The sequence below is a fragment of the Ranitomeya variabilis genome, chromosome 4 (genome assembly GCF_051348905.1).
Source record: "Ranitomeya variabilis isolate aRanVar5 chromosome 4, aRanVar5.hap1, whole genome shotgun sequence".
Classification (NCBI taxonomy): domain Eukaryota; kingdom Metazoa; phylum Chordata; class Amphibia; order Anura; family Dendrobatidae; genus Ranitomeya; species Ranitomeya variabilis.
Genome location: NC_135235.1, coordinates 345,668,443 through 345,692,778, shown reverse-complemented (window position 1 = coordinate 345,692,778; position 24,336 = coordinate 345,668,443). Strand labels below are relative to the sequence as shown.

General features: G+C 46.5%; 1 protein-coding gene across 3 annotated transcripts in view; it reads right to left on the bottom strand.

The window, feature by feature from the left end:
• LIG1 (DNA ligase 1) overlaps positions 1 to 24,336 on the bottom strand; it is a 572,167-nt gene that overhangs the window by 153,923 nt on the left and 393,908 nt on the right. For all 3 annotated transcript variants that reach the window (XM_077250677.1, XM_077250678.1, XM_077250676.1), the window contains 3 exons: positions 15,090 to 15,234; positions 14,923 to 15,005; positions 12,393 to 12,545 (listed from right to left, as the gene is read on the bottom strand). In XM_077250677.1, coding sequence (XP_077106792.1) covers positions 12,393 to 12,545; positions 14,923 to 15,005; positions 15,090 to 15,234 — 381 coding nt within the window. The remainder of the gene's footprint in view (positions 1 to 12,392; positions 12,546 to 14,922; positions 15,006 to 15,089; positions 15,235 to 24,336) is intronic.

Below are 24,336 nucleotides of genomic sequence, written 5' to 3'. Positions count from 1 at the left end.
TTATTCGATTGAACTCAGATGGGAGACCCACCAGAAAGCAAAGGACCTGCTGTAGGACTAGCCGTATCATTCGGATCCCCAGAACAACGATCGGGAGAAGAAGACTGTCAACGGCAGTTACTAATAATCACTGATCTGGAAGGAACTCTCCAGTATGAGGAAGGAGCTCAGAGACTACCCTCTGAAAGCCTGTTTGACCTACAGAAACGAGCGAAGTGAAGGAAAACAGCTTCCATTGCTGTCACCATTTTTCCTCATGACCTTTCCCGCAATCGAATGGAATAAGAGGTCAAGTAAGAGTTCTGAGTTAAGAACCACGGCCTTGTCTCAAGGGAAAATTACCAACCCCCTGGAAGTGTCCAGGATCATCCTTAACCTTAGCATGCGTATTGGGGGCCTAAAAGGCCCCCATGCTTACTTTTTTGCTATTATCTGCAAAATTACGTAAGTTAGAATTTTGAAACTTCAGGCAATCCTCAAGTATGTCGTAGTTGGCAATATCCAGTTGTTCATATAATTTATTTCATATGAGGATGTCCTGTGATTTTTGGAGGAAGAGATAAGGCCATGACACCATCTCAGGTCCTTAGGAACACAGTAATGAGCTGTGTAGAGAGTAATGAGGAGAGTATACACTGTGAGCTTAAGGTACCTTCACACGAAGCGACGCTGCAGCGATAGCGACAACGATGCCGATCGCTGCAGCGTCGCTGTTTGATCGCTGGGGAGCTGTCACACAGACCGCTCTCCAGCGACCAACGATGCCGAGGTCCCCGGGTAACCAGGGTAAACATCGGGTTGCTAAGCGCAGGGCCGCGCTTAGTAACCCGATGTTTACCCTGGTTACCAGCGTAAAAGTAAAAAAAACAAACAGTACATACTCACCTGCGCGTCCCCCAGCGTCTGCTTCCTGACACTGACTGAGCTCCGGCCCTAACAGCACAGCGGTGACATCACCGCTGTGCTTTCACTTTAGGGCCGGCGCTCAGTAAGTGTCAGGAAGCAGACGCTGGGGGACGCGCAGGTGAGTATGTACTGTTTGTTTTTTTTACTTTTACGCTGGTAACCAGGGTAAACATCGGGTTACTAAGCGCGGCCCTGCGCTTGGTAACCCGATGTTTACCCTGGTTACCAGTGTAAAACATCGCTGGTATCGTTGCTTTTGCTTTCAAACACAACGATACACGGCGATCGGACGACCAAATAAAGTTCTGGACTTTATTCAGCGACATCACAGCAGGATCCTGATCGCTGCTGTGTGTCAAACTAAACGATATCGCTAGCGAGGACGCTGCAACGTTACGGATCGCTAGCGATATCGTTACAAAGTCGTTTCGTGTGAAGGTACCTTTATTGTGAAGGACCTGAGATAAGATAAGATGTTGAGAGGAAGTCTGATTCAGTTTCAGTTTCTCTGATTCTAAGAAGCCTGCAAAGGGTAAGGGTATGTGCACACGTCCGGATTTCTTGCAGAAATTTCCTGAAGAAAACCGGAAATTTTCTGCAAGAAATCCGCATTTTTTTTTTTTTTCGCGTTTTTTTCGCGTTTTTTTTAGCATTCTGCAAGCGTAATTAGCTTGCAGAATGCTAAAGTTTTCCAAGCGATCTGTAGCATCGCTTGGAAAACTGACTGACAGGTTGGTCACACTTGTCAAACATAGCGTTTGACAAGTGTGACCATCTTTTTACTATAGATGCAGCTTATGCAGCATCTATAGTAAAAGAGAGAATGTTTAAAAATAATTAAAAAAAATAAAAAAATGCTTATACTCACCCAGACGATCTCAGCGACGTCCGTTCCTCTTCCTATAGCTGGTGTGTGCGCGCAGGACCTTCCATGACGTCGCGGTCACGTGAGCGGTCACATGACCGCTCACGACCAATCACAAGACAGTGACGTCATCACAGGTCCTTCACCGCACACCAGCTACAGAAACCGAAGCGGCAGCATGTAGCGGAGAGGCGGGAAGACATCAAGGGTGAGTATAGGACTATTTTTTATTTTAATTCTTATTTTTTGACCAATTATATGGTGCCCAGTCCGTGGAGGAGAGTCTCCTCTCCTCCACCCTGGGTACCAACCGCACACAATCTGCTTACTTCCCACATGGTGTGCACAGCCCCGTGCGGGAAGTAAGCAGATCAATGGACTCCTAGGTGTGCGGATCCCCCTGCAATTCCGCATTTTAATGAACATGTTGCTTTTTTTTCCGCGAAATTTTTTTCGCGGAAAAAAAGGCTACATTTGCACAAAAAATGCGGAATACACTGAAAATAATGGGAGGCATATGTTAGCGTTTTTTCGCGTTTTTATAGCAAAAAAACGCGAAAAATACTGAACGTGTGCACATGGCCTCAAGCTATTGAGCTACAGACATCCAGGGAATTGTACAACACCTAAAAGAAAGTATAAAGGGTAAGGGTACTGTCACACAGTGGCACTTTGATCGCTCCGACGGCACGATCCGTGACATTGCAGCGTCGCTTGATTATCGCTCCAGCGTCGTAGACTGCGGTCACACTTTGCAATGCACGGCGCTGGAGCGATAATTTCATGACGTAGTTGCGATGTAGAAGTCATACGGGACATTGGGAATATTGTGCACACCTTTGTTACACGCTGTGATCATGCCGCCACAGCGGGACACTTGACGACGAAATAAAGTTTCAAACGATCTTCTACGACGTACGATTCTCAGCGGGGTCCCTGGTCGCAGTAGCGTGTCAGACACAGCGATATCGTAACTATATCGCTAGAACATCACGGATCGTGCCGTTGTAGCGACCAAAGTGCCACTGTGTGACAGTACCCTAAGAGTTGCTGAGGATGAGAGGAGGAAGGGGGCACTTTACACTTACAGTGTGTCACACACAAGAAAAGAGTGGACAACCCTGATTGTGTTCATTGTTTTTTCTTTTAGTTTGCTAACATCTAGTCAGCAATGGCACAGTCTTCCTCCAAGGGTCTGAGTGACCAAGAGATTGAAGCAATTGTGCTTCAAAGTGATGATGATGAAAGTGAATTATCTTTGTCCGATGACGAGTACCTGCCACCAGAGAATCAGACATCCTCAAGTGATTCTTTCTCTGATGATGAATAAGTGAATACAGTGGATCCTCAAGAAATGATAAGAAGAACATCCAAAACGAATGTTTTTTGGGACAGTAAGCCTACATTAGTTGGACATACTGCAATCCATAATATTGTGAGACAGGCTCAAGGAGCGGTGGGAAGTCCCAGTTACTTTTCACCTAAAGACGCATTCTGTACTATTTTTCTGACAATATTGCAGAAGAGGTCCTTTTATGTTCAAACCTAGAAGGAAGACGTATCGCTTCTGCAAAAAATAAGTCCAGGAAAAATATCTCAAAAGAGGAACTTTATGCATAGATTGGACTTTTACTGCTGACAGGGAGTCAAAAATCGTATGATGTTCCAAAACGAGAATTATTTCTGGACCCACTTTCTGATCCACACTATAAGGCGACAGTCAGTGGACAGATATGAGGAAATTAGAAGACACATTCAATTTGATGATAAGCTAACACGTGCATTGAGGTTTGAAACAGACAAATTAGCCCCTATCAGTTATATGTGTTACATATTTATAAAAAACTGCACCAAACTTTACAATCCTAGTACTAATCTTACAGTAGATGAGCAACTTGTACCGTTCAGAGGACGCTGCAATTTCATACAATACATGCCCAGCAAGCCAGCCAAATATGGAATCAAAATCTTGTGTGATTCTGCAAATTATTATGGCATAAATGGCGTAATCTACGGTGGCAAAGAGGTTGGTGCACCAGTACAGAAGAATCTGGGGTCAGAAATTGTCAAAACTCTTGCTGTTCCATTATTCAATTCAGGTAGAAACATTACCATGGACAATTATTTCACCAATATTGAACTAGGCAATTTTCTGCTACAAAAAGTTATTACACTTGTTGGTACTATCAAGCCAAACCGACAAGAAGTTCCAGAAGCACTGAAACACAATCGTCAGCGAGCACTTTATGAGAGTGTCTTTGGATTCAATAACAAAGCGACTTTGGTATCTTACAAAGCGAAGCAAGAGAAATCAGTGATTTTAGTCAGTACCATGCATCACAACTGCAGTATTGACAGCAATAACAGAAAATTAAAACCAGAAATCATCCTGCATTACAATAAAACAAAAGGAGGTGTAGACAAAATGGATGAGATGGTGGGAGAATATTCATGCAAGAGGCAAACAAAATGATGGCCTGTAGTACTTTTTTCAAATATGCTTGATGTAGCAGCCCTAAATTCATTCATTTAAACAGAAACTCATCCAGAATTCAATGCACAAAGGAAGGACAGAAGACACCTATTTTTGAAGGACCTTTGTCATGAACTTGTAATGCCTCACATGATACAGCAAAGCGACGTGAAAGGCTTGCTAAAGCAAACTAAAGAAGCAATGAAACAGTGTGACGTACAGTTTCAGATGTTTCCAGGGCCAGGAGGAAGAAAAAGGAAGCGCTGTTTCATGTGTCCATAATAGAAAAGAAACATAATAGAAATGTAGCTGCAGCTAGTTTGGTATAGAGTTCTATGCGTTTTTTCATATGTTTGTGTGAAATTTTGAAATAATAAAAATTTGGGGGTGTTTTCGGTGAAAAATTATAATTAAAATTTTGTTTACTAATCATATTTTATTTAGCAGTTTTAAAACAAACTTGTAAAAGTTATGCAAGTGTGTTTTTCCATATGATTTGCATGGGGGCCTAAAAGGCCCCAATACGTTAATATGAAGATTTCTGATGTCACGCATACTAGGGTTAAAAAGGGTATCTGCTGGGCTGGAAATGAGGAAAAACTTGTCTAGATGAAGCTGCCAATCCAGGTGAGGGGGTATAGCAATTGATATAGAAGACTCAGCGTAGTCCTGGAAGAGCGGCTAGAAAGTCAACCGGACAGGGCAGGACGACCACACCTCTAGGGTGCAAGAGGAACATGACAGCCGTCATGATCCTTGCGAACACTCAGTGTGCGGTAGAAAGGCCAAAGGACCAGGTTGTGACTTGAAAATGCTGTTTGGTTTGCGAATGGAAAAGCGAAAAAGAGGGGAAAATAGGAATGGGAAAGTAAGCATCACGAATGTTGGTGGATGCCAGAAACTCCACCCTTTTCTGTTGAAGAAATAGCTGAGTGGAGAAACTCCATCCGAAGGAGGAGGACCTTGTCAAGCTTGGAAGAAGTTTGAGGTCAAGGATTAGTCTTACTTTTCGGTCCCTATTTTTGGAACCAAAATCCCTTAGATCTAGACCGTCCTGGAAAACTCTTCCACTGCTGGTTGTCTATAGGAAACATGTGATCCAAGGGAGAGATGTCAGAGGCATTTTTGAACGCAGAGTACACTTCCATACTCTGAGCTATAATGCCCTTCTGGATGTAATGGTATTTGCTGCTGACAGCGCCGCGCAACTAGCCGCGTCCAAGAGGCGTGAACCAGCTAGTCTCCTGCTCATGAAATTTGATAGACCAGTTGTACTGTCTTCGGGAAAAGGTTACTGTTGTGAATCAAAGTAGTAAAGGTCTTCGACCAGGAGACCATTGCTCTAGTAACCCAAGGGGTGGTTAAGGAGAGCACTAAACCCGAGGCTGCAAGACGGAACTAATCAGATCTGCTGATAGCCCGTAGTAATTTTAATTGATAACCCCTCAGGCAGGAATACTGGTAGGTAATCTGCCAAGTGACAGAATGACCGACTGCATCCAGAAGGTCAGAAAAAGCAGTCTCTTGCAACCTCCGCTCTCTTTTGACAGTGCGGAGTTAAAATGATGAACCCTTGATCCACCACCCTCTTAACAGGGAAGTGGAGAGGGATTGTCCGCCTCCTTTGCTAAACAGTGGTAATGCAGAGGGGAGTGCTTGGATGCCAAAAAAGGGTTTCCATTGTACATCCACAGAGTTCAGGTCTCTGGGTGGACAGGGCTGGTTCCGGTGTTAGGTCTGGCCGCAGAGGAGTATACATGGAGTAGACCTTTAAAAGGACCCGTCGCCCCTAAGAATCAGACCAGGCATGGCATCTCACATCGTAGGGAGGTATACGTGGAGGGGATATCCCACGTGTTTGCATATTGGCTGAAAAAAATTATATGTTGGTGTCGACCTGAGCCTGCCTACAGATATTTGGCCGAAAATCTGTGGGACTAGGATCCTTCTGATCTATGGATTGGCTCTGTAAGAGATCTGACGATCTCTGTCTTGATTAGGTCAACCTGGGCCAGCGGGATTTGCCGCTGTGATCCACCCGAAAAGACTTAAACGTGCCTGAAACTGGCGATGAAATGCTGCCTAAACCTTGCTTTCTCCTCCTGTGTTATCAGAAATGAGCTGATCCAATTTTTTGCAGAATAATCGGCCGCTCTGATAGAGCAGAGCAGTAAGACTTCATCCAAGAACGTATTAATCAGATAGTTACCTACTAGGGCGACCTGATTCGAAATCCCGGTCACCTCTGATGGCAGATCCTTATCCTGTTGAGCTCTCCTCAAAGACTCTGATCAGGATATGGCCTTGGCCACCCAAGACGCCGCAAAAGAGGGCTAGTCGGTTGAGCCTGAGGCCTCAAATACTGAACACACCAGGCCTTCTATAAGTCGATCGGTTGGATCCCTAATAGAAGACCATTAGGAATGGGTAATAACGTCTTTAGAAGCCAAACGAGATACGGGCGGGTCTACCGAAGGGGATTCCGCCCACTCCCTACGGAACAAAAGGATATCTGCATTTAGAACCCTCTGCCCCGAGAATGCCTATCCGGCCGCTCCCATAAACGCTGTACTAAATCCTTAAACTCAGGATGAGAACAAAAACTCTATGGGGCTGCTTAAAAAAGACATCTTATGACCGGAAGCCAAGGTGGATACGACCTCTACCCCCAGGTTTTGGTTGACGGCGTTAATGAGGCTGTCTACTGACTCCTAGTAATCAGGCGCCTCTAAATTGAGGGACCCTTCCAAATCGTACTCCGAACCGTGTTCACAAATCTCCGCCGGTGAGGGTGAACGAGAGATGGAACTAAGGGATGCAGATGCACCCGACGGACCGAGAGACGCGGTGTGGGTTCGTTTCCCCCGTGTCTGCCTAGTGAGAGAGCTGTCCCTGCAGGCCGGAGGCTACTGTGAGTCAGAGGACCTCTCCAGGGCAGGCGAACCGCTGCCCCTGGGCCCGGGCCCAGATGGGGTCTGAAGGGACTTGAAGGCCTTTGTTAGGGACGCCATAGATTGCGACAAAGACAAAGCCCATTCCGGGGGGGGGGGGGGGGGGGAAGACCACACTTTCTGCTCCTGACACACTGGACTGAGTCGCAGGGGAAGACTCCTGAGCGTGCTCGGAACCACAGGCCTCACAGAGACGATTACTATGGGCAAGCGGAAAAGCGGACCGACAGGCCACACATGTGGCATATATAAAAGCGTATGAGATTTGGTCCTTCTAGACATGCTGGACCTGCTGCTGTTATAATCAGAATTTGGATAAGCAGCAGGAATATATATATTGCAGCTGCCAGGCTGGGGGGAGTAGCACTTACCCCAGTCCTGTGTCTCCGGCTGTCCTGTGGAACCCGTCACAGGAGGAAGCATCAGTGATGTCCCATATAAAAAATGCGCCCAATTGGTGGATGGTCCTGCTGGAAATGGCGGAGTTCAACTCACGGCCTATCGGAGGCCGAAGCCGGGGGCTAAATTTTTCCCCCCGGCATCCGCCCGAGGATGAGGAGGCGGAGCCCCCGGAAGATGAAGCGGCTAAAAGGGGAGGGACTTCTGCCTGCGGCCTAACCGCACTAGAAGCCAGGGACTAAATTATCTGAGGCCCGCCCGAGTATGGAGGGGCGGACCCAGAAGAGGGAGGCAGGAACGGGATCTCTGCCCGCGGTCTGGCGCCGCCAGCAGCAGGGAACTCCCAAGCACAAGCCCGAGAACACGGGCACGGGGCTGGAGCGAGGCTTCCCATCTTGAATGGCAGGGGAAAACTGCGCCGCAGCAGAAGCCCTCCCAGCCCCCCACCTCGCATGGCTCCAGAGATTAAGGTTAGAAGGGGGCTGTATAAAGGACAGTGCAGGCACCATAGCTCCATCTTCCCTTCAGGGGATGAGGAGAGGGACCGTCCGCCTCCTTCCATCACCGTTGTCTGAGCATTGGTGATGCAGTGGGGGCCGCACGGACTGTCCATATGCGCCTGTACAGCCTAGGGATTTGCTACCTTAGGGCGGTCAGGGCTGAGTCTGGCATATTGTCCCACGTTGCGGGAGAGGATACGTGGAGGCGACACTCCACGTGCTCACCTGCTGTTGGTTTAGGGAGATAGGACCCCTTCAAAAAGGTCCGTCCCCTGCGTCTCGTCTTCCATGGAGAAAAAGAAAAGAAAAAACGGGAGGTCTGGAGACCAGACCTGTGCCTCCTAAGACACTAAGCATGAACAGGTTACCTGAGAGCCAGCAGGAAGGTGTATACTGCTGGGGAGGAGCTAACTTTTTTTTGTATCACTTTGTGTCAGCCTCCAATTGGCAGCAGCATATACCCACAGTCTGTGTCCCCAATGAGCTGAAGGAGAAAACGGAAATTTGGTGAAAAATTAGAAAATTTCGCAATTTTCCAACTTTGAATTTTTATGCCCTTAAATCAGAGATATGTCACACAAAATACTTAATAAGTAACCTTTCCCACATGTCTACTTTACATCAGCACAATTTTGGAACCAAAACTTTATTTTGTTAGGGAGTTATAAGGGTTAAAAGTTGACCAGCAATTTCTCATTTTTACAACACCATTTTTTTTTTAGGGACTACATCACATTTGAAGTCACTTTCAGGGGTCTATATGATAGAAAATAACCAAGTGTGACAACATTCTAAAAACTGCACCCCTCAAGGTGCTCAAAACCACATTCAAGAAGTGTATTAACCCTTCAGGTATTTCACAGGAATTTGGGGAATGTTTAAAAAAATTTGTGAAAAAGTTAAATGGTTTTTTTTTTTTTTTTTTTTTTTTCCCAGCTTTAATTTGTTTTATTTTACCGAGGATATCAGGAGAAATTGGACCCCAAAAGTTGTTGTACAATTTGTTCTGAGTATGCCGATACCCCATATGTGGGGGTAAAACACTGTTTGGGAGTATGCAGAGCTCGGAAGGGAAGGAGCGCAGTTTGACTTTTCAATGCAAAATTACTGGAATTGAGATAGGACACCATGTCGCGTTTGGAAAGCCCCTGATGTGCCTAAACATTGAAACCCCCCAATTCTGAAACCCTAACCCAAACACACCCCTAACCCTAATCCCAACCCTAACCCTAACTCACACCCCTAACCCGAACATGCCCCTAACCCGATCCCCAACACACCCCTAACCCTAATCCCAACCCTAACCACACCCCTAACCCCAACACACCCCTAATCCCAACACACCCCTAATCCTAATCCCGGCCATAATCCTAATCCCGGCCATAATCCTAACCACACCTTTAACCCCGACACACCCAACCCTAATCCCAACGTTAGTGTAATCCAAACCCTAACTTTAGCCCCAACCCTAACTGTAGCCCCAACCCTAACTGTAGCCCCAACCCTAACCGTAGCCCCAACCCTAACCGTAGCCCCAACCCTAACTGTAGCCCTAACTGTAGCCCTAAACCTAACTGTAGCCCAAACCCTAACTGTAGGCCAAACCCTAACTGTAGCCCCAAACCCTAGCTGTAGCCCCAACCCTAACTGTAGCCCCAACCTCAACCCTAACTTTAGCCCCAACCCTAACTGTAGCCCCAACCCTAACTGTAGCCCCAACCCTAACTGTAGCCCCAACCCTAACTGTAGCCCCAACCCTAACTGTAGCCCCAACCCTAACTGTAGCCCCAACCCTAACCGTAGCCCCAACCCTAACCGTAGCCCCAACCCTAACCGTAGCCCCAACCCTAACTGTAGCCCTAACTGTAGCCCTAAACCTAACTGTAGCCCAAACCCTAACTGTAGGCCAAACCCTAACTGTAGCCCCAAACCCTAGCTGTAGCCCCAACCCTAACTGTAGCCCCAACCTCAACCCTAACTTTAGCCCCAACCCTAACTGTAGCCCCAACCCTAACTGTAGCCCCAACCCTAACTGTAGCCCCAACCCTAACTGTAGCCCCAACCCTAACTGTAGCCCCAACCCTAACCCCAACCCTAACTGTAGCCCCAACCCTAATCCCAACCCTAACTATAGCCCTAACTGTAGCCCTAAACCTAACTGTAGCCCCAACCCTAACTGTAGCCCCAACCATAACTGTAGCCCCAACCCTAACTGTAGCCCCAACCCTAACTGTAGCCCCAACCCTAAACCCAACCCTAACTGTAGCCCCAACCCTAACTTTAGCCCCAACCCTAACTGTAGCCCCATCCCTAACCCTCACTTTAGCCCCAACCCTAACTGTAGCCCCAACCCTAACCACACCCCTAACCCCAACCCTAACTGTAGCCTCAACCCTAACCCTAACTTTAGCCCCAACCCTAACTGTAGCCCCAACCCTAACTGTAGCCCCAACCCTAACTGTAGCCCCAACCCTAACTGTAGCCCCAACCCTAACTGTAGCCCCAACCCTAACTGTAGCCCCAACCCTAATGGGAAAATTGAAATAAATAAATTTTTTAAATTTTATTATTTTTCCCTAACTAAGGAGGAGATGAAGGGGGGTTTGATCTACTTTTATAGCGTGCTTTTTAGCGGATTTTTATGATTGGCGGCTGTCACACACTAAAAGACGCTTTTTATAGCAAAAAATAGTTTTTGCGTCTCCACATTTTGAGAGCTATAATTTTTCCATATTTTGGTCCACAGAGTCATGTGAGGTCTTGTTTTTTGCGGGACGAGCTGACGGTTTTATTGATACCATTTTCAGGCATGTGACTTTTTATCGCTTTTTATTCTGATTTTTGTGAGGCAGAATGACCAAAAACCAGCTATTCATGAATTACTTTTGGGGGGGCATTTATACCATTCCTCGTTTGGTAAAATTGATAAAGCAGTTTTATTCGTTGGGTCAGTACAATTACAGCGATACAAAATTTATATTATTTTTTATGTTTTAGCGCTAAGTTATTTTTGCATCGCTTTATTCTGAGGACTGTAACTTTTTTATTTTTTCCGCTGATGCTGTATGGCGGCTTGTTTTTTGCGGGACAAGATGACGTTTTCAGCGGTACCATGGTTATTTCCATCCGTCTTTTTGATTGCGTGTTATTCCACTTTTTGTTCAGCGGTATAATAAAGCATTGTTTTTTGCCTCATTTTTATTTTTTATTTTTACGTGTTCACTGAAGGGGTTAACTAGTGGGACAGTTTTATAGGTCAGGTTGTTACGGACGTGGCGATACTAAATATGTGTACTTTATTTTTTTTATATTATTTAGATAAAGAAATGTATTTATTGGAACAATATTTTTTTTTCTTTTATTTAGGTTTTTTTTTTTTTTTTACACATGTAAATATATATTTTTTTACTTTTTTACTTTGTCCCAGTGTGGGACAACACAGTATAGTGTCAGATCGCTGATCTGACACTTTGAAGAGCACTGTGTCAGATCAGCGATCTGACAGACAGTGCTCCAGGTCACCTCCCTGCAGGACCCGGAAGAAGCCCTGCGGCCATTTTGCATCCGGGGCCTGCAGGGAGGAGACGCTCGGAACAACAAGATCACATCACGTTGTTCCGAGGGTCTCAGGGAAGCACGCAGGGAGCCCCCTCCCTGCGCAATGCTTCTCTATGCCGCCGGAATGCTGCGATCATGTTTGTTTGCAGTGTTCTGGGGGTTAATGTGCCGGGAGCGGTCCGTGACGGCCCCTGGCACATAGTGCTGGATGTCAGCTGTAATAATCAGCTGACACCTGGCGGCGATCGGCCGCACTCCCCCTGTGAGCGCAGCTGATTGCCTATGATGTACTATCCCGTCCCTGGGAATTAAGTCCCAGGTCACCTAGATGGGATAGTAGGCCGTAAGGGATTAAGGGGTTAAGCAACATTGCAGCGGTGAGATAAAAATAAAAAAAACCCTGGACTGATGCGTTAATGATAATGAGAATGATGCTCCATTGTAAATTACAGTTTAATGGTTGAAAAACTGCAGTCCGTATATCTACAATCATATCAGATTTAAAAAAAAACAAAAAAACACACTCAGGAGCAGCAGGAACACAGTAACAGACAATACTGGACCTGGTGACAGGACCCCTTTAAATAAAAGTGCAGCCACACACAGGTAGATAGGTACTATTGTATGTATCTATTATTCTGTAAAATGAGAAATCATCACAAAGATGTGAATGCAGCTACAGAAAACATGTTATTTACTGGATTCAATTTGACCACATCAGTCTAACATTTCAGACAAACCTTGCAGATGGTCTGATATTCTTCACTTTCTTCATCATATGATGCAAGTAGGAATCCTCCATATATGCCTGTTCGCTTTCCTCTTCCCAGATAACCACCAATTACCACTAGATCCAGGGTGTCTCCTAAACCTTCTAAATAATCTTTCTTCAACTGAAAAAATAAAATATTGAAATAAAATATGAGAACTAATTACCATCTATCATTACCAAAAAAAAGAAAAATAGGCATGATATCTGATCAGTGTACTCTTATGTTGCCCACTTCCTGAACAATACCCCTTTAAATGAAGTAGTCCCCTGTGTAAAAGAAACATACAGTCGCCTCCTGCACCAGCGCCGTTCCATTGGAGCAGAGCCTGCCAAGGTTTGCGTGAGAGCTCTACCATGTGAGCCCATCAGTCAAATCCCTGGATGAATGAGGGACAAGCGTAAGCAGTGACTACAGCAAAGCAATAGTGACCACCGACTGGCTGCAGGGCTCTTATGGTATAAGGCTACTTTCACACATCAGGTTTTCAGTGTCAGGCTAAATCCGGCGAAAGTTGGAAAAACTGGATCCGGCGCAGATTTTGAAAAACTGATGCGACGGATCCGTTTTTTTGACGGATCCGGCTAGCCTATCTAGTTTATTGGATAAAAAAAATTTGGAGCATGCTCAGTTTAAAAAACCGGATCAGGCCGCTGGATCCGGCACCTTCTGGCTCCCATAGGCTTTCATTGTAGCAAACAGCCGGAAGTTTTTTCGTCGGAGACAAAAAACGTTGCAATGGACGTTTTTTCAAGAAACTGGAAGCGGCAGATTTGCCGGACTTGGCAAAAAACCGGACGAAACGCGATGTCATCCGATGCAATCCGGCACTAATACAAGTCTATGGGAAAAAAAAACCTGATCCGGCGGCAACATTCGCCTGATCCGGTTTTTTGAAAATTAGCCGGATTTAGCCTGATACTGAAAACCTGATGTGTGAAAGTAGCCATAACAATGCCAAGTGAACCCGGCAAAACCAACAAATACATTGCAATTACACAGGCAGAACCTATTTTATCAGACAATTCAACAATTGCTGGACCATAGGTGTAGTCTATAAGGCCATGTGAGTGTGGTATGGAATACATAGGCAAAACAAGAAGAGAGTTCAGTAAGAGATTAGGGGGACATGTTTGGGATATTGTCAATATAAGGGACACGACAGTTGTTAATCACCTTAACAACTTTCACGATAGCAATCGTAAAAAAAAAAAACAACTTTTATGGGAATAGACAGAATAAACCCTCCTCCTAGAGGGAGGACTGGGACCAGATGATACTACAAGAGTTATAATTTTGGAGACACGACTGTTTATAGAATCACCATCACCTATGCTATACCTATGAGGGGTGCATGTTTATCATTTGGAAACGTGTTAATAAGATAATAACGGAGGCATATTCCCGAAGTTGTGTCTATTGAGGCCTAAGTACCGTATTTTTCGGATTATAAGACACACTTTTCCCAAAAAAATTTTTTGGGGAAATAGGGGTGCGTCTTATAATGTGAATGTACCTTATCGGTACAGTTGCTGCAGGCCAGGATGAAGAGGCATCTGACGGTGCTGCGGGTGTCTGACACTGCTACCCAGTGCTCTGCGGGTGTCTCCGGTGGTGCTACTGCGGGTGTCCGGCGCTGCTGCCCGTTGCTCTGCTAGTGCGCGGCCGGCGCTGCCCAATGCTGTTGCAGCTGTCTCCGATGCTGCCGGGTTCCACCCCTGGCAGTCCCATGATTTCCTGTGAGGTGGACTCTGGTAAAATGGCCGCCAGACACCAGCAGCACTGTCGGACACCCATTCATCCCAGCCTGTGGCCTGCAGCATCACCCCACTCCTGCCTCCTCCAACAGCGACCCAGCTTCACCGCAGCCACCACCCCCGGTAAGCAATAAGACGCATGGATCATAAGAAGCACCACCATTTTGTTTTCCTATTTTTTCCTCAAAATTTGGGGTGCGTCTTATAATCCGGAGTGTCTTACAAAGCGAGGAATACGTTATATCTGATTCATATTCAAGACCTGCTGACTAAATCTTGTGTTTCATTGAACGGTTGAACGGATGCAACATATGACATACTAGATGCTAAGCACACGGTATGCTATAATACACAGCCTTGATACATTTATTAATTAAATTAAAGATCCTTACACACTATATCCCCTAACAAACATATGCCCCAGTAATATTCTGGAGAGTAATAGGTCTACAGCAAGTACTGTGTATACCTTACACCTTTATGTGTGTTCATCTTTGCACCTTGCGTTTTTGTTTGTGCGGTTTATCATTTTAAATAAATTTATTAAAAGTACATTTTTACTCTAACTGCTATACATATTATACTTCTCGTTGGGTCACCACCTATTTGCTAACTGTCTCAGTTTTCATGAGTATGTGAAATGATGTCAGGCATTTATTTTGTCATTCCTTTACAGATCGGTCTGCTCACTACTAGTCTCCACCTAAAAATAAAACAAAGTCCAAAAATGTCGCAAAACCCACCTTTAACCAATTGTGAGAACGTTTGGCAATTTCATATGTTGCATTTTGTTCCAGCGTTTTTACCATCAAGCCTTCACAAGAATCTACATACAACAAAAAGAACTAACAATTAGCTATTTAAAAATATTTTCATGTAGCAGAGGAAACATTTTTTGCTACCTGATTACCTTTTATAGACTGATCAAGAAATTCAGAAATTTCATCTGTGTTTAAAGTATCCATATATGTAGCAAACATGAATTGTCCTTCTAGCTCAGTAAAGGATTCTCTCAGTAGTTTCCTTCGCTTAGAAAATGGCTCTCTAACTAAAGACTGAAAAGAAAAAAATGACAATGTATCACTTAAAGGGGAATTCTTAAGTTATTGAATTGGATTAATATTAGTTAAACAGCATGGAAATAAGAAAGTTTCCAATTGACTTGCTTTTTCTATTGCTGTCATTCTCCTGCAAAGAGAGGTGCCATTTTTCACAGTGTACAGCTGATTTCCATGGAGATTGGGCACAAGAGCCAACACAGGCCAGAGTGCACAGTAGTTACATTCCAGGAAAGAGGTTAACTCCTAACATACAAGCCTCCCTTTAGCCAGCCCACTCACTCTGGGTTCATATTAAGGTACTGTTATAAATCTCCCAAAATTACTAAACCGAAGCAGCAGCTTCTCAGAGAGAATGTCTCCTAATCACAGATCACTGATGTGTACTTGTTCAAATGCCCTGTTGTCTCTGTGTAAATACAGTGGGTAACTGTGTAGACTCCAGAACAAACCACTGATGGCTATGTGTCTAGAGCAGAACATTTACTGAGATTTATAGTTCTAAAATAGAATGTAAGCCTGCAAGGGCAGGGTCCTCACCCCTCTGTATCAGTCCGTCATTGCTAGTTTGTTTACTGTAAGTGATATCTGTAATATGTATGTAACCCCCTTCTCATGTACAGCACCATGGAATCAATGGTTCTATATAAATACATAATAATAATAATACAGTTCTATTTACCAGAGCTGTCACTCAAGTAGGGAAGCCTGTCCTGGCAGAAACCAGGAAGGAAACTGCAGAGTAGAGAGCTGCTCAAGAGTCAACTTGAGAATACCCCTTTAAAAAAGGAGATTTTTGTGTACTCACCGTAAAATCCTTTTCTCCGAGCCAATCATTGCGGGACACAGGACCATTGGTGTTATGCTGCTGCCACTAGGAGGACACTAAGTAAACACAGAAAGAATAGCTCCTCCTCTGCAGTATACACCCTCCTGCTGGCTCTCAATGAACCAGTTCGGTAACAAAGCAGTAGGAGCTTAATATTTAACAAGGATGAACTATGTCAAAAACCAAGTTAACTCAACAAAAACCAAAGCCAATAGGCTAACAGGGTGGGTGCTGTGTCCCCCAATGATTGGCTCGGAGAAAAGGATTTTACGGTGAGTACACAAAAATCTCCTTTTCTCCTACGCCTCATTGGGGGACACAGGACCATGGGACGTCCTAAAGCAGTCCCTGGATGGGAAACAATTAACTGCAATTGCTTCTTGCACCCACAAGTTACAGATGCGGCACAGCCGCCTGCAAAATTCATCTGCCGACGGTCGCATCTGCCAAGGCCTGAGAGTGAATATGGTAATGTTTTGTAAAGGTATGCAGGCTGGACCAAGTCGCAGCCTTACAAATTTGTGCTGCCGAAGCTTGGTGCCGGATGGCCCAAGACACACCCACTGACTGAGTGGAGTGAGCCTTAATCCCTTCTGGGACAGGAAGACCTCTGACTCAGTAGGACTCCTGAATAGCCGAACGGATCCATTTGGCTATTGTCAACGTGGAAGCGGGAAACCCTTTCCTCGGTCCTTCCGGGAGCACGAGTAGGGCATCTGACTTGCGGAAAGACGTTGTCCGCGAGATGTATCTTCTAAGAGCTCTCACTAAATCCAGTGTGTGAAGGGCCTTCTCGATGCGATGGACTGGTGCCAAACAGAGTGAGGGTAAGACAATCTCCTCATTGAGATGAAAAGAGGATACACCTTTCGGTAGAAAAGACTGGGATGTCCTCAAAACCACCTTATGCTGATAAAAATTCAGGAACAGAACTTGAGAGGACAGGGCTGCCAGCTCGGAGACTCGTCTGATAGACCGCAACTAGAAACGCAACTTTCCATGAAAGGAGAGACAGGGAAACCTCCTGTAGAGGTACAAAAGGAGCCTGTTGCAAAACTCCGAGGACCAGATTAAGATCCCATGGTTCCAACAGCATCCTTATAGGGGGGGCGCCCGATGGGAGACTCCCTGAATAAACGTCTTGACCTGTAATCTGTTGGCAATCCTGCGTTGGAAGAGAACAGACAGGGCTGAGATCTGCCCCTTGAGAGAACTAAGGGCGAGACCCAAGTCCAAACCCGTTTGTAAGAACTCGAGAATGGAAGGGATGGAAAAATGTAGGGGAGAACGTCCTCGGTCGCTACACCATGAAAAGAAAGTCTTACAAATGCGATGACAGATACACAGACGTAGGCTTTCTAGCGTTGATTATGGTAGCTATGACTTCTGGAGAGAAACCTACCTTGGTTAGGACCCAGGACTCAACGGCCATGCCGTCAAACACAGGGCCTCTGAGTTCTGGTGGTAAAAGGGGTCTTGAGATAGCAGATCTGCGTGATTCGGTAATCGCCAGGGAACGTCGGCAACTAGTTGAACTAGTCCCGCGTACCACGCCCGGCGCGGCCAGTCTGGCGCAATCAGGATTACTGGTACCCTCTCCGCTCTGATTTTCTTGATGACTCTCGGTAGGAGAGGAAGTGGGGGAAATATGTACAGAAGCCGAAAATGATGCCACGTGAGTACAAGAGCGTCTGCCCCGATGGCTGCCGGATCGTGGGACCGAGCCATGAAGTCGGGAACCTTGGAATTCAGCCGTGAGGCCATCAGATCCACGTCCGGGGTTCCCCAACGACAGCAGATCTGGTGGAAGATCTCCGGATGGAGAGACCACTCCCCAGAGTCGAGGCATTGCCGACTGAGGAAGTCTGCCTCCCAATTGTCCACTCCCAGGATGTGAACCGCAGAGATCATTGAGTGGTTTTCCTTGGCCCATCGGAGGATGTGGCCTACCTCTGTCATGGCCGCCGTGCTGCAGGTTCCCCCTTGGCGGTTGATGTATGCCACTGCAGTGGCGTTGTTGAACTGAATCCTGATTGGGCGACCTGCTAGGAAGCGATGGAACTGCAGAAGTGCCAGCCTAATCGCCCGGATTTCCAAGATGCTGATTGGAAGGCGTGATTCCTGGGGGGACCAGCGGCCCTGAGCAGTGTGATGAAGGAACACCGCTCCCCAGCCTAGAAGACTGGCGTCTGTCGTCACAACCAGCCAGTGTACTGGAAGAAAAGACTTCCCTTGATTCAGGGAGGATTTCAATGTCCACCACCTGAGAGACTGTCTGACTCGCTGGGGAAGGAGGAACCGACGGTCTAGGGAGAACGGGTTCCTGTCCCAAACAGCCAGGAGGGCATGCTTTAGAGGACGGAGGTGTAGTTGGGCAAATGGAACCGCCTCCATAGCTGCTACCATCCTGCCGAGGACTCTCATACGGAAGCGCAGAGAGTGAGAGCGAGGCTGAGAGCGCTTCTGAGCTTCTCGCTGTAAGACAGATGTTTTCCGGGGGAAGAAGAACCAACCCCCAGGACGAGTCGAGTATCATTCCTAGAAAGGAAATTCGCTGAGCCGGCACTAGGGAAGATTTTTGAAGTTTATCTTCCACCCCAGGTGAGAAAGGGTATCTTGTGATGGCCACGGCTTTCTTACAGGAGCGGAAAGAGGGGCCTTTGATGAGGATATCGTCTAAATACGGGAGCGCCACCACTTCTCCGGAGTATAGCCACGGCAGCCGCCATGACCTTGGTGAATACCCTGGGAGCGGTGGCGAGGCCGAAGGGCAGAGCAACGAATTGGAAGTGATCTTCCTGAACTGCGAAGCGAAGAAACCTTTGGTGAGAAGGTAAAATAGGAATGTGGAGGTAAGCGTCCTGGATGTCTATAGACGCCAGGAACTCGCCTTTTTCCATGGAGGCGATGATAGAACTAAGCGATTCCATCCGGAACAGTCGTACCCTGACGAACTTGTTCAGCAGTTTTAGGTCCAGTATGGGCCGTACTGTACCATCCCTCTTTGGAACAATGAAGAGGTTTGAATAAAAACCTTGAAACCTTTCGCTTTGAGGGACCGGAATAATAACTCAGTCTTTTCTCAGAGAGCTTATAGCTTTGAATAACTCTGATGCCTTTGCCCTGGGAGGAGAAGACAGGAAAAAAACGGTTTGGAGATAAGAGATCTATCTTGTATCCGGAGGACACTAGATCGCGGACCCACTCGTCGTGAACGACCGAGAGCCACGCGACACTGAAGGAAAGCAGGTGGCCGCCTACTTTGAGGGTGTCCCCCGGATACCGCAGAGTCATTGTGTGGAAGGTCTGCCCGTTCTGGCGCCTCTGGATCCCGGCTGCCTTGGCCTGCCTCTCCATGAAGGGGAAGGCTTAAAAGAGGCCTGTGAACCTCTGTCTCCATGTTGTGCCCGGCCGGAACCGGTAGCTGTGGAAGTAGAGGACCAGTGTGAGTTGTAACGAAAAAAATCGGGACCGAGCCTGTGGTTGCAGGTTCCGAAAGGGCCGAGAGGGTCTCTGTTGTGGAAGAAATTTACTCTTCCCTCCAGTGACGTCAGAAATTAACTGGTCGAGCTTTTTGCCAAAAAGGCGACCGCTCTGATATGGGAGAGAAGTCAATTACTTTTTGGAAGCAGAATCCGCACGCCAGTCCCTGAGCCATAAGGACCTCCGGATGGTGATGGTATTTGCTGCTGCTTGAGAAGCGCAGTCAGCGGCATCTAGGGACGCGGTGACTACAAAATCTCCAGCTCTGGCTATCTGAGTAGCGAGGTCTGCTATCTCGGGGGGAGGATTGGTATCCAGTACTGCTGAAAACAAGACCTCAGCCCAGTGGGACATAGCCTTAGCCACCCACGTAGCGGCAAAAGATGGAAAGAGTGCGGCCGCTGAGGCTTCAAAAGCTGAACGCGCCATATTGTCGATCTGACGATCGGTTGGATTTTTAATAGAGGTGCCCTCCGAGGAGGATAAAACAGATTTTGTAGCCAGGCGCGATACCGGAGGATCTACTGGGGGAGATTGTGACCAATCTTTTCTTAGATCCTGGGCAAAGGGATATTTGGACTCCATGGGCTTCTGCCCTGTGAATCATTTGTCTGGACGGATCCTGTGAGATTCAACAATTTGCTTAAACTCGGGATGAGTGGCGAACACTCTTTGAGCTCGTTTGGTCCTCTTAAAGGACACGGCATGATCAGTTTTAGATAAGGGTTCCTCCTCAAGTCTCAAAGCCTTATTCATTGACAATTAGAGAGTCGAGAGTCTCCTGATCGTGATGAAATTCCTGATCTAGGGACGTGTCAGAATCTTCCTCTGAAACAGGTTCTCTATTAGCCCCAATGGAAGGGGAGCGAGAAGTGGAGCTCTCAGAACCCGAAAACCTGTGATGGTCTGGGGATATGGCATGAGTCCTTTTCCTGGAAGAGTGAGAACTCCTTGGCAAGGTACGACCCCTGGAGTAAGAGGGGTTCTGACCATCGGAAGCTTCGTCCGTATTAGTGCCCTGGTTAGAGGTAGGGTCTCGGAACGAGTCTAACGCTTTTGCCAGGGATGCCATAGACCGGGAAAGGAAGGTAGCCCACTCAGGGGGACTAGGCTCATTGGGTTCAGTATCAGCAACAGGTGGTTCCTGAGCCATCACCGGTTCACAAGCTGTGCATAATGCAGTATTGTGACCCCGGGGTAATGATACCTTACAAGAGGTACATGCAGCGAAGAATACAGTGTGGGTTTTCCCAGACTTTTGTGAGGCTTTGGTTGAGACATAGCAAAGCCTGGAGGAAAGCGCTTACTAGCAGGGAAAGGGTTAAGCTATGCTTCTGCAGCTTACCCAGGTCCTGTGTCTTGAGTCCCCAGGGCAGGTCCGCAGAGTAGGCAGAGAAAAACGCTAGTCCTGAGGGCTGTGATAGGAAAAGCTGGAGCAGTGCTGCAGCATCAGGGCTGTGGGTGTCCCAAGATGGCCGCCGAGACCAGGAAGAGGGATCTCATCACAGGGAACGAGAAGCGCCAGGAAAAGTGGGCGTGGCCAAAACTACGGCCTGTATTGAGGGAAATTGTTTTTTTTTTTTAAACTTCTCTGCGGTTGCTGTCTGTATTGCCGCGACCGCTATTAGCGCCAACATTAGCTGCACTCCTTTGTGGGGTTGCCGCACTACGGACCACCCACGGACACAGGCTTAAGGTGCGGACCTCCCATACCCTGGGGACCAGGACCCCCCAGCGCCTTGGCCCCCGCAGTGTGCTCACGGTAGATGCGGTGGGCCGGGGCTCAATCCACCGTCGCCATAGTCAGGGAGGGGGTGGAGAGCTTCCGCCACCATGCGTCATCCGCTATATCAGTGGTGATGCAGAGGGGGGCTGCACGGACACCATTCATAATATGTCCGGCTATGCACCTGGCTCCAGGAGAGGTAGATGGAGGGCTACTCCATGTGGTCGCCTGCTATGGAGGGGGGGGGGGGTAGATCGGAACGCGGAGGAACCATCACCCGCAAGATGAGCTCAGGGCTGGCATCCAACATTGCAGGAAAGGATACGGGAGGGACGCTCCACGTATTTGCCTGTTGATAGTTCGGAGGAGTTCGGAGGAGATCGAAGCCTATAAAGGCTGCGTCGCCCCCATTCGCTCCGTTAAAGGAAAAAATAGAACAAAAAATCAAAAATTTAAATAAAAACGGTGGGGTCTGAAACAGACCCAAGTGCCTCCTACAGACACTAAGCAAGAACTGGTTCACCGAGAGCCAGCAGGAGGGTGTATACTGCAGGGGAGGAGCTATTCTTTCTGTGTTTACTTAGTGTCCTCCTAGTGGCAGCAGCATAACACCCATGGTCCTGTGTCCCCCAATAAGGCGTAGGAGAAATATACTGTGACTTTCTGCATTCTCCTTTTAAGGGCATTTATGCATGTAAGCCGTATAAACAGTAGTGTTCAAAATAAAAGTGGGTTCAAAAACACGAGTTAATCACAATATTTTTATACCAGCTTTAATTTCCATGTATTGGGAACATTGCACACTGTTTTCGAATTCAAAACATGAAGAGAAATGTATAGAATTTGTAACTACTTAACAGGAAACCAGAAATGAACATTGGGTGGTTAAAAAAAAAAATTGTGTCTGTATTTGTCTTTACAAGCTCACAATATGTACTGGTTTGTGTGGATTTAGCATTCCTGTGAATCACTAACCTAATATTTAGACGTATACCCACAGGGTTTTTTTTTTTTTAGGACTGCTTCACATCTATATGTTGTATACAGTCAACCAACTAACAAACTTCTGGCTCCTGTCACTGTTATTCCAGCCCAGGATGCTTTGACTACATCCCATTTTTTGGCATTTGTTGGCTTTGCCTCAAATGTTATTTTTAGTATCACACAACAAGTGTTCTATCAGATTAAGGTCCGGGGATTGGGCTGGCCACTCGATAACTTCAATTTTGTTGGACCAGAACCAAAATTTTGCTCATTTACTGGTGTGCTTAGGGACGTTGTCTTGTTCAAACACCCATTTCAAGGAGATATCCTCTTCAGTGTAAGTCAACATGACCTTCAAGTATTTTAATACATGCAAACTGGTCCATGATCTCTGGAATGTGGTAGATAGGCCCAGCACCATAGTAAGAGAAACAGCCCATATCATCATGCTTGCCCCACCATGCTTCACAGTTTTCAGAGTGTACTGTGACTTGAATGCAGAGTTTGGGGTCCGTCCGATAAACTGTCTGCAGCCCTTGGACCCAAAAAGAACAATTTTACTTTCATTAGTCCACAAAATGTTTCTCCATTTCTCTTTAGACCAGTTGATTTGTTCTTTGGCAAACTGTTCACCGTAAATCAGGTATATAAGCACCAAAATACATAGAATTCACCAAATAGAACTTAACTTCTTTGTCATATAAAACTTAACCTTTAAAGGGAACATATCAGCAGATTTTGCTGCTTTAAGATATGGCCACTGCCTTTCAGGGCTGATATACTGTATTGTATAGCATTCTATAATGCTATAGAAAAGCCCTGGATCCGACCTGAAAGAATAGAAAAATAAGTCATATTATACTCACCCGTGGGGGGGATGGTCCGGTCCGATGGGTGTTGCGGGTCCGGCGCCTCCCATCTTCCGATGCCACCCTCCAGCTTCTTCATCATTACCCCGCATCGGCGTTCCTGCGCAGGCATACTTCTCTGCCCTGTTGAGAGCAGAGTCTTTACTCTGAGCCCAGGTGCTGGGAATCTCTGACCTTTCCCCGGGGCCTGCGCACTGCAGTACTTTACTCTGCCCTCAACAGGGCAGAGAAGTATGCCTGAGCAGGAGCGCCAACGCCAGGGAGCGATGAAGAAGCAGGAGGGTGGCGTTGCAAGATGGAAGGCGCCGGACCCGGACCTGCAACACCCATCCAAATCTCCCCCAAAAAACCAAGACAAAATCAAAAACAAAAAACGTCCTCTTGCAGAATATTCCCAGGGCTGCAGACCCCTCAGCTCCACGCACAAACTGACGTTTGATGCAGCCTTGCCCAATCAATGGTCAGATAGCGAAGACACTGACAATTCAAAATGATCCAGATATAAAAGATTATATCAAGGCTTTACCCACAACGGAATGTATAAAAAAATTATTCAAAGACTTTACACAAACAATAAAAGAAGAGATCACAGATATTAGGGATGATGTCAAAACCGCTCAATAAGCAAGAGACGGAAAAAATTGAATACGATGAAAATGAGATTCAAATATTCCAAGATCTCACAAAACTGACTCTGGATTCAAGAAGACAACTTCAACCACTAACACGAAACGGTAAGAAGCAAAAACATTGTCTACAGATGGCTATTTCCATTTGGCTTGGCAATACCTCTAAACAATAAGTCAGCAAGATAAATAGACATGCTGTGGTCTGGAAAGAAGCACCGCATGTCCTTCTCCGCAGGGAAGCTGCGGACACCGATGCACGCACAGTGGACATGGGATTTCTTGAAATTCCATCCACTATGCTGTAACATCTGGCCGCTGCGGGTTGGACGCATTTACTGACTTGTGGGAACATACCCTCAGAAATCTGCGTGAAATGCAATATCTGTTTATTTTTCAAAAATATTTTTTTAAAAATTGGGTGGGCTCCCGCATAATTTTAATAACCAGCAGATGGAAAGTTGACTGCTGATGTTAATATTCGGGGAAGGAGCCAATAGCCATAAAGGTTCCCAGGCTATTAATATTCGCTCACAGATGTTTCCTTAGCCTTTACTGGTTTACAGGGCCCCCCCCCCAGAA